Below are 10,797 nucleotides of genomic sequence, written 5' to 3' on the forward strand. Positions count from 1 at the left end.
GCCCTCGTTAGACTCACACTTATAGATCCCTATTGATAACTTTCAGACCCATCATTGTCTTCGTGATTCTTGTTGGACTTTGCTAAATTCACCTTTACCTTCGAGGAGATGACCAGCAGACTTACCTTGTGTGCTTCGCCCATGTCATCCTTGCCTACGGCATAGGGGACTAATAGCCCATCTGTGAAGGTAGCTAATGACCCATCTGTATAGGCGGCCAACGATAAAAGCATAAGCAAAGTAATCTACACAACAACCATAAATAACAAAAATAACTAGTAATAGAGGTACAAATGGGGGTGACATGGAGAAAGCAATAAGGTGTAAAGCACAATAATAAAATTATCATTTATAAAAAAAATACTTTTACGAAAATTTAAAAAAATGAGAGCCCTCTACAAGAATTTTTCTAAGGATTTTTTTTTAAAATTCAACCAAGAAAAAAATTAAAATACTTTTTTTATTAAATATGTGACGTGATTGATTGACCCATCATTTGACTATGGGGCTTCATTCACCCAATTTTTAATTATTTCAAAATTCATATAATCAATATTTTGCAACATGCTTCCTCCCATAAATGGAGGGCAAATATGGCTATCCACGGTCCACACCTTTTACATCCACTATATCTATGTCAACTATTTACATTGAGTACACTGTGTTCCAATGCCTCATCTCTTTGAAGATAACACTATCATATTTACCTTTTGGTGAAATGTGTACCATCAGCTCGTGGATCAAATGGTGACACTATTGGGAACCCCTCGGCACGTGATCCCGGGTCCGGAACTCGGAGTCATCAACTCGTACGGCAAGACCCCGGCGCCGCACCGATTCCGCCTCGCCGGGTCGGCGTTCCGCCTCGCGATCTCCGACTCGGCCCGCCTGACCTCCGACGCGAATTCGTGGAACGCCTCCACCATCTCGCCGTCCCCCGTCCACGTGTAAGGGTCCGGTCGCTCCCCCAGGTACTCCTCGTCCACCGAGTGCGTCGACAGCGTGTCGATCACCGTCATGAACGTCGTCGCCTGAGTCAGGTTTGGCAGCGCGGACAAGAAGAACTTGGCCGGGTCAGACCGGAAGTGCTCGTACTCCGGGTCGCCCTCCACCGGGATGAGCCGGCGTAGTACCGGCGGCCGGTTCGGGATGTAGCCCCCGAGCGGGTACTGGCCGAAGTTGAGGGCCGCGTGCTGGGCCGAGCTGAGCCAGATGAGGGTGGTGAGGAAGGAGCTTAACGCGGCAGGACTCGACAGGCGCGGCCACCACGGTGCGTAGCGCTTGTCAGCGTGGCCGACATTGACGGCCTCAGCGTACCAGCTCTGGAGCTCGTAGTCGGACTGGATAGACTCGTCGTCCTGGTAGTAGGCGGCGACATAGGTCTCGACCCACGACTGGATCGCCGACCAGAGGAGGAGGCCATCGGTCGCGTACGGGTAGTCTTCGATGACGAGCCTCAGGCCAAGCGGTTGCGTCGGATCCTCCACCGCCATGCCTCTGTCATCAACACGACGACAAAGACAAGAAATCTTTAGCTAATGTTTCTTCTCTGTAGTTATTAGCGAGTTAATGAGTTCATTGTTGCTGAAGTAACGATGAAACGCTACACTTGCCTTCTGATGAGATCCGCAGGGAGTCCTTCCTGATCGAAGCGCCAATGGTTGCGGTACGCGGCCGCACTGATCTCCATGCAAACAGGACCAGGAGTGAAGCCGGACTCGATCACTCCGCCACCATTGATGAGGATTTGGCGAGCCAGGGCATTCACCTCCAATGTGTATCTCATGTGGGGCTTCAGTAGCTTGAAGATGGGATGCATCGCACTCAGTTGTCGATGAGCTGCCAATATGAATGGCTCTATGCACGCGTGTGTCTTCAACCTACAAGAAAAGCCACATGGCCGCATGTCATTCTCTGTCCATTGCGTATCCATCAAAGGCAATGATCAGCGACCGCAGACTTACCAATGATTGACGAGCTGGTGAACGCCGGCGTCGTTGGAGCAGACGTGTGCCTTGGCGAGCTGCCACAGCCAATTGCTTGTAGCATCGGTTGGCGGGGTAAGGACACGCTTCGCCCGAGCGTCGCCGGGTCTCACGGGTGGCAGACTCAGCTCGATGGCGATCGGCTTAAGAGTTCCCGACTCCGTGAGCAAGAAGATGGTGCGGGTGCCGTAGGCTTTTCGCCCATCTTGCGCATTGATCCGATCAAGGAAAGGGAGGTACACATCATGGAAGTCTAACATGAATAGCTTGTTCGCCTCCACTGCCTATTGCAGATGTTTCAGTACCCAAAGGATGACATTTTTGATTCAGCAACATTTGAACAAGTAGGAGATACCTGTTGCAGAGACATGCCATTAAGATGGCTGATGATGTGTTCTTCTTTGATGGCGGATTCAGGTGGACCATAGATATCGGGGTCTAGCTTACTCACAGGAGGAAACACCTACAAGAATCATTGTTCACTGAGGGTCTTTTCTCCACAGGTTTGCAGCATATAAATGGATGAAACCTTTGCCAAGGGATGCATGGGATTACCTGAAGCCTTTCTATGTTGACAGGGTTGATGCCTGCTACAACTTGACGGGCGAACTCGTCGTCGCGCAGCCATGCGAACTTGTCCTCTGTTGGATGAGTGCCAAAGAGAGAACCAAGGATCAACAGATAGAACTAGAGAAGAAACAGTATTCATCATGGCGCTGAAGGCGTTGAGCGTGCTTACTTGTGATGATGTGGGGCGTATCGTATCGGAGGTGGCCCTCGGTGGACTCTTCAATCTTGGAAACGAGTGGGATCTTGTGGAAGAGCTGATCCTGCAAGGTCTGTTTCAAGCGAAGGCCTTCCTTGAAGAGGTTGTCCACCTCATGGAAGGCCTTGAAGTCATGGCTCTCCGGGGAGAAGGAAGCGACAAGCAGGGGCACGAGGTTGTGGAGCACTGCCTTTTGAGCCCCTGCTGTTAGCATCGCCTGCTTGCCCTCCTCGAACCGCTCATCACGGGGCACGTACATGGGCAGCGGATCCTCCACCCTGCTCTCGACGTGCCTATCTGCAAACGATAACGTCGAACACATACGAAATAAGTGATGTTCTCTTCGCGCACTGTTTAGATTATTGAAGGAATCGCACGGCCAAACACTGAGGTTGGTGGTGACGAAGTTTCAGGACCAATGACAGGTTCAAATCCAGTTCAAGTTGTAATCAGAGAATTAATGGTGTCTGCACAGATTGGTACTGTTTCCAACTTTGAGCTTTTCTTAATTAATGGAGTACTACGGAGTTTACCTGTGATTGTTGGGGGTCTCCATGTCCTCAATCTCCTCGGGTAAGGCATCTGCTCGCCTCCAAGGGTTGGCCTGACAAAATCGATCCCTCTGTCGGGGTTGCCCAAGTCGTTGTACGTGTCGTAATCGTAGATTCTGTCGGTGAGCTTCCTCTCGCCCTTGCCATCCCCCCTCAGCTCCTTCAGCTCCTGCTGCCTCAGCTCCCGCAGCCCTGGCGGCGTCTGTGATGGCAGATAAGGCTAACATAAAGGAAACAGCCAAAAGATGCTGTCAGTAAGCACGTGTTGATGGTTGGAAGTGTTGTGTTCGACAAAGCCTTGCAATCATGGATGAATGGGGGGACCTTGTTGCTGAAGAAGACCCTCTTGAGGGGGTGGATTCTGGTGGGCTGGACCCAAGAATTGCAGGGGAAGTGGACGGGGCCGCAGGCGAAGCCCTCGACGACGATGCTCTCCAAGAAGAACTCCCTCTGATGCCGGTTGAGCACCGTGATCGCTCCGGGCTCGCCGAAGCTGGAGTCCACCGTGAACTCCGCCGTGTAAACCACCCGCTCCGCCTTGGTCTTCTTCTTCTCGAACCATCCCCTCAGCGCCGCGCTGTTACTGGCCTTGGGCTTCCTCGTTCCTTTGGACATCAGATCGAATTAGATTCCAAAACGAACGAAACAATTAATTCAAACTGCCGGAAACAAGAGAAAGATGGAGAGTAGCCTACTCAAATCGATCTCGGCGCTGACGAGCTCCAACACCACATTCCTTCCGATCCTATCGGAGAAAGCATCGAGCTGGTTGGCGACCGTGGCCATAAGATCCTCCTTCTTCTTCCTCCTCACCGTTACCGCCGCCCGTACCTTAAACCTCACGGGCCTCTCTTCCGTCTCAACCCTCACGAACCTCTCCGTAAGTATCGCTGCAGACACCGGAGGTCGCACTACTCTCCCGGCCGCGCTACTCCTCTTCTTCAAAGGGAAGCAAGCCGGGGAGAGGAAGAGCCTGCTCTGTTCGCCTCCTCGAAGCAGCGGCGACCTCGAAGAAGGAAGGAGAGGAGTCCTTTGGAGCAACGAAGAGGCCAAGATCTCCATGGCAGTCGCCATTTAATGTCTTCTCCCTCCCACAAGGCGAACCTTATCGATGGGAGCAGTGCAGGATTCGGCACTCCTTTTTATCTCTTTACCTCCTCTCCGTTTCTGTCAGAGACGCCTGAGGAAGGACAGGGGAGGTGAGAAGAGAACATTTATAAGGGGAGGAAAGGGTACAACAGGGAATTCAACATAGTTTGCACGCTAGCGCGTCGCCCACATTATTCTGCGCTCACAATAAAGAAGGGGAAATGGCAGCTTCGCGGCATCGTCGTCCGTTGAAATCGTTGGGGGCAACTGCTCATGCCCCTCGAAATACCAATTTAGCCCCTACAATAAAACAAAAGGAGGAAAACAATATCAGTGCTGCATTTTCCACCGTCCATTCCATCAGTACAACCCCAAAACCAGCTTTATAATTAAAAAAAAAAGTCAAAAATATTTTTTTCACAGAAAAATAAATTTATTATTTCAAAATCTTAAAACAACCTCCCTTTATCTAACCTCACATTAAGTATAATTTTATTTTTAGAAATATCTTTTGAGATTTTATACAACAATGATAACAAAAGTGGATCTTATCTTATCTTATCATATGATGATGAAACTGAAAAAGACGAAAAAATAATATATAACTTGTGCCTCGATAAAAGATCACAAAAAACCTAAAATCTCAAAAACTTGTGCCAATACTAACTAATGTGGATCTTATTATGCCAATAATGACAAATTAGTAATGTGGATCTTATCACCATGATAGTAATTACTAATTACTAGTGTGGAACATGGTTAATGAGGCTTCACCTATGTCTTGCCTGAAACATAGTGACTCACATTATTACGACGTGCAAGATCTAGAATAATACTAAGAAAAATAATAATATCCCAATGATTGGGGAACAGTACATGTGGTGTGGCCGTGTTCTTCGCTGGCGGTCGTGCCTTGTATAATGGAAGAATTCGAAGCAAAATCTAGTGATGGCGACGGAGAGATTCCATGATTTTATTAGCTACCTTATCTATTAAATGGAAAATAATAAATTAATTAGCGGTAGAAAAATATCTAATGAAGTGTATGCTAACAACTTTAACATAATCATCGATGCTTGTCGAAGGAGAAGATGGCAATCTTTTATATCGAATGATCGCGAGGTGCTATGAAAGATTAGATATGATAGCGGATATTAAATTTATTTGATATGTTTAAATCAAGCTTAGTATCTGATTTGTTAAAAAAATATAATAAAATCAAATCCGGGTTTACATTTTAGTATTTGAGTAGTTGACGGAATATTAGTAGAGAGAAGTTGATAGGTATCTTTCCCTTGTTAAATAATAATGGATATATATTTTTAGGGACATCAGTAGTTGACTTGCTTGAGATTGGAATTGTACTTATATTTGGATATTGGTTTGTAGTGAGATTTTATTTTGAGTTTAGAGATATTTTTAATTAAATTCAAATCTTAATATGATCATAATTATGAAAAAATATTTGATCAACATATCTTAAAACTTTTATTAACATCATTGCATATTGTAAGTGTCCAATCCTAAGCCACTTTAGAGAATACTTTTTGTTTGGTTCGTAAATGTCATAGATTTAATTGAAATTATTTAAGATGTAAATGACAGTAGTCCATAAAGGATTAGTCAAATTATTATATGTGTATATACAAGAAAGAATTTGAAAGAGAAAATATACCATCATAATCTAGCAACGATCATTTAGTTGAGCGTCGAATCATTTGTAAGTAATTAGAAAACTAAAATATTAGTTATATCACATATAAAAGATTAAACTAATAAATAAAACATGATTTATATGAATATGAGGAAATAAATAAAAATAATTTAACTAAAATATTAGTTATATCTCGTCTTAATTTTTTTTTATCAATAACATAATTTATACTTTTACATCTTTAATAAAAATATGATGTTGATGATGAATATGCCTAAATTTACAGTCAGTGTGAAATTATTCCTGAGATATAAATGTGTTATCCCTTTAAATTCTAGACGAATTCATCTCTTACGAACCAAAGCATACTACCGACCATACTTTTGGGCCACGTGCCACGATTAACTCGTTCCTCACAACATGTTATTATTGGCCAACCAAATGGAAGAAAACGATTATATACAGTAGCTTTACAAGCACGTGGCGGCGGCGGTGTTCCATTCACACGTGCTGAGATGGTGGAAGGTTCGTCGCCAAATGGTTCGGATCGGCGGCGGCCGGTTTAACGCGTACAAACGGTTCGACACCGTGTTATCCGTTTTCGACGGAGATCCGCGTTGACCGGAATCCGCCGCACGTGGCCCCCTCCTCTCCAACGTCCAACGTCAATAATCGAAATTAAATAAATATTTTATAATTAATTTAGGTGCTATTATTTTGATTAGTTAATTTCGCATAAAAATATTTAATTACAATTATTTGTCTCATATATGTGTATGTATTTATACCACCCAGGCAGATCATAAGGCCAGCTGAAATGAAATCGGTGGAGCAAAATAAGACAACAAGCTCTTCACTCTCGGTGTAATTTATTGCTACAATAAAGTAGTTGATTGAGAGCTTTGTTCTCCACCCTTTTTGACTTACTAATCCTTCACTAGAACAGTAGATTTTTGGTCTACATCACAGGAATGGAGAAAACATCGAATTTTCTAGCTTTCTATCCTCTTTCCTCATCAGCATCCGACCCGTTGTTTAGAAGCAGAAGATGGAAGTAAACAATTCTTTAAGTTGGGCGGTGGAGATAAGAAAGGAAGACCAAAACTTCGTGAGGCAGAAAGGAACAAAGAAGAAAAAGGAGGAGATTGCAGCACCGGCCTTCCTTTTCAAGGGCGAAAAAGTTGCAGACGAGGAGAAAAGAGCATCTTCGTCTCCGTCCTCACGTGGAGGAAGACGCAGCAGAAACCAGCTGCCATGGAAGAATAATGAGCAGCTTTTCCCTGAGATGTTTGGGAATTGACAAGCTGTAGACTTAGAACTCCACGATCTCACTGAACCTTCAAGTACAGCTTTCGTTCGCCATCGACGAGTCGCTGTGGACATGTGGGGATGCTTACTTTTGCAACGGTGACGTATTTTGACTACAAGGATTTCGGTGATGCGTGATGTTTCGGCTCCCTTTTTTATTCTTAAAGAGGCTGCAACGAGCAACACGAGCCTTCGAAAGATGAAGCAAGCATCGCTGTTACCTCAGCCTGAGAGCAACTCCAACTAGTCGTCAGGATGTTAGTCATATAGTATTAATTGAGATTAGCGCACAAGGTGAGGATGTAAAATGATGTCATGTTGACAAGAAACACGATAGTAGATAAAAACGTTTATGATCAATCTCATCATTTTTAAGAGGGTAGAGTGTCCCATGAGATTATACTAAAAATATTATCAACTTGAATCTACGAATCCATTTCATGGAGAAACTTAAAAGGTTCAATCAATCAACAGCATCAAATGAATCACCTACGCAAGGTAGACTTGCCCTATTGTCTAACTAGAGTTCGACGCGATCGAAATTATTAGGGTTGTATGCTGTGAAACCAAACACGTCTCATCTAGGAAGACCACACATCTCATACACCCCACAAATAGGTGAAACATTGTAATCAACAGCAGCTTCTGCAGGGCACAAAGCCATCTGATGAGAACACATTATTGCTCGGTGCTACTCCTAATTAAGCAGACACCAAACCTTCATGATGTGGTGATCGATCGAGCCTTGTCATATATAGCCACCGTCTCCTTTCAGCTAACCATCTGTGTGGCACAGATCTCAGCTTTGTACATCAAGTTACACAGTGATCCGACCTTCCTTTTCATGGCCTGTCACATGGGCTGCAACAGTGACCTACGTGAGAGATGAGATGATGCGTGTGATCATGAGTCCTCTCTATGTGTATAGTTGTAGCAGCATGGATAGGTAACCTAATTTGTTTGAATTTTTGGAACTATATGGACTTGCATTTGTCCACTTGATACCACAACCAGTGGCTGATCGAAAATATCTCAGCAAGTATCATGCTTTGATTGAAGCTTGGGAGTACATAATTTCCATGGTAAAGTAGGTAAAGCAAAGGACTTTTAGGAGGATGGATTGCATGCTGTTCTCATTTACGGAAGAGAATGTGGAAGATGGACGACAATAGAAATGATACCTACATCTCAGCAGAAATCTAGAATTCATGGTTAGGATGTTAAATAGATGACTAGTGTTGCTGGAATGTCAACAAAGACGGAGGGATTAAATAGAGGAAGCCATTATTTGACTCGGAATAGTTTAGGATACCGATGCCTACTATGAAGCTTCGACCTTGATTGCCTTCGCGCGTGGTTGTTCTCAATCTTTTGATATGTTACGGACCACCTCTCCTTCAATCAATTCAACGATCTTAATGGTATGATGTTGCAGGTTTGACAATTACCCGCAGGTTTAGATCAGTCTCAAGAAAAGTGCTCAGGTCAACTGCACGATAATCTCTACGACTAATGTGACACGAGCGAGATCATGATCTGCACGTAAGAACCACAAAACATGCGGCGGCGGTCACGGCCACGCCATGGCTGACGTCCTCCTCGACGCCGTCGGTGCATGGACGCGCCTTCGACATGGATCGATGATGTGCGCAGCAGCTGCGCGGGGACGTACGTCAACGCCATTGAATTTAATGTGCAAGCATGGGGCATGAAGAACAAATCTGCTGAAGGATGGGCCATTATTGCACTCACAGACCACACTCTTGAAATTGAAGATTGACATTGATATTGAAAAATGACACTTGATAGTACCTTATTAATGCCTCTGTGATTGATACATTGGCACCATATTAAAAGAGAACGGTTTGAATCGATGAAAGAACCGTTAAACTAATTTCAGATGTCCGAATAAGAAATCCAATTAAATATACAGTAATATTTGAATAACTTAAGTTCTCATCTTGAATCTTCAACCTTGATTCTTACAAACACTCTCCTAGTTCTCATGATCATCTATCCCATTATATAACCTCTCAAGTATATGATCACAGACAATTCATTTTTTATCCATACAATTTCTTTTAAGATTCAACATTACTTGAATTTTCTGAATGCTTAAATATCGAAAGAAATTTATCATGCACGCTCTCAATTTAGTCTTATAAAGTGGGTTGATGTTCTCATTCTTAATCAGCTTGCAACATTCTCAAGAAAAGACCATGGTTGAATCATCCTTCAGACAACCAAAATATATCATGTTGCATGCTCTTACATGTATATTTGATGGACATAGGCAATAAGTCTTGGATTATTTATACTTTTTGTCACGGCCAGAATTGATCCATGATGATCATAATGAGATAATTAATGAGATGAGGTATGTGAACATCCAAAGTGAATGATGATCCACTGACTAATTGTGATTTGGGATGAAATGAACACCACTTGTATCCTCATAGCTTACACCAAATCGATTGATGTTGAAGAATCAACTGATTAGCTATGATTGGGGACGAAATGCATTTTACATTCACAGCTTACTGATCTTGCCGAGTAGCAGAAGTTGACTTGACTTGTACACATAAAACACTGCTTCGTCAAGCATGAGATCAAAGCAAGTGCGAAGCCAAAACTCCAACGAGGACAAAAAATAAACCATAGTTCATGTGCTTTTACAATCTCATGATAAGTTCGAGTTATTATTCATGATGGGGTGTTCTTGCTGGAATTTTAGGCACAGTTTTAATTAGCTTACATTCAGCAACCTAATATAAGTACTATTCAGCAACAAATAGTAAAAGTGCCAGATAGATTTAAGTACATTCATATATGATATAGTACAAAGTATACTTTTACATGTGGGTTTTAGATATATGTCAAGAATCATCATAATAGAAGCTATCGGAATAACAAATAGATGTGGTTATGTTAATCACTACAGTAATAATAGATTATTTTCTATGTTTAATAACTACAGTAATATATTGTGTTGCACTATGAATTATAATCATAGTAATAAGTGGTTTCATCCTGTAAATGATAAATTCGCTATTGTGTATTTTTTAGCTTACATTAAGCAATCCACAACCTTTCATCCTTATGAATCTTAATCAATTGCTCTAGCAAGGGGTGATGAAGCTCACATATATCTTCTTCTTGTTTGCAGTAAATGATCTCTCCGGCCTCGAATCAAAGCAATCTTTTGTGAGTAATCTTTGCATCAGTGGCCGTAGTTACTGCGGTGACAAGGGTAATAAGGATGGAATCATGTGTGCTTGAACGATCGTACTCATCTACAGAGCTGGAAGCAACCTGGCAAGCTTTTACTTGCAATAAAAGCCGCACGTTCCGTCCATCGCTTCGCTCCCTCAGCTCCAATGATGACTGCTGCCGTCGCTTCGGGCATGACATCTGTTATCCATGTCCTCCTGCTCGCGGATCGGC

At 43.3% G+C, this 10,797-nt stretch overlaps 1 protein-coding gene across 1 annotated transcript; it reads right to left on the minus strand.

Annotated features, from left to right (window-relative positions):
• Nucleotides 1–441: 441 nt before the first annotated feature.
• On the minus strand, nucleotides 442–4,479 carry LOC135618559 (putative lipoxygenase 5). Its single transcript, XM_065119522.1, has 9 exons — nucleotides 3,998–4,479; nucleotides 3,627–3,907; nucleotides 3,285–3,522; nucleotides 2,725–3,048; nucleotides 2,541–2,626; nucleotides 2,341–2,448; nucleotides 1,965–2,269; nucleotides 1,614–1,880; nucleotides 442–1,497 (listed from the first exon to the last, which is right to left on the minus strand). The coding sequence occupies exons 1-9, from the start codon at nucleotides 4,374–4,376 to the stop codon at nucleotides 741–743; spliced, it is 2,745 nt and encodes a 914-aa protein (XP_064975594.1). The 5' UTR covers nucleotides 4,377–4,479; the 3' UTR covers nucleotides 442–740.
• Between the last annotated feature and the right edge of the window lie 6,318 nt (nucleotides 4,480–10,797).

This window comes from Musa acuminata, chromosome BXJ1-3, assembly GCF_036884655.1.
Source record: "Musa acuminata AAA Group cultivar baxijiao chromosome BXJ1-3, Cavendish_Baxijiao_AAA, whole genome shotgun sequence".
NCBI classification, from domain to species: domain Eukaryota; kingdom Viridiplantae; phylum Streptophyta; class Magnoliopsida; order Zingiberales; family Musaceae; genus Musa; species Musa acuminata.

Coding starts and splice junctions, on each gene's coding strand:
- LOC135618559 (XM_065119522.1), bottom strand. CDS start 4,376: ATGGCGACTGCCATGGAGATCTTGGCCTCTTCGTTGCTCCAAAGGACT. Junction 3,908..3,997: donor CAGCGCCGAGATCGATTTGA/GTAGGCTACTCT, acceptor TGATGTCCAAAG/GAACGAGGAAGCCCAAGGCC. Junction 1,498..1,613: donor CCTGCGGATCTCATCAGAAG/GCAAGTGTAGCG, acceptor TGTTGATGACAG/AGGCATGGCGGTGGAGGATC.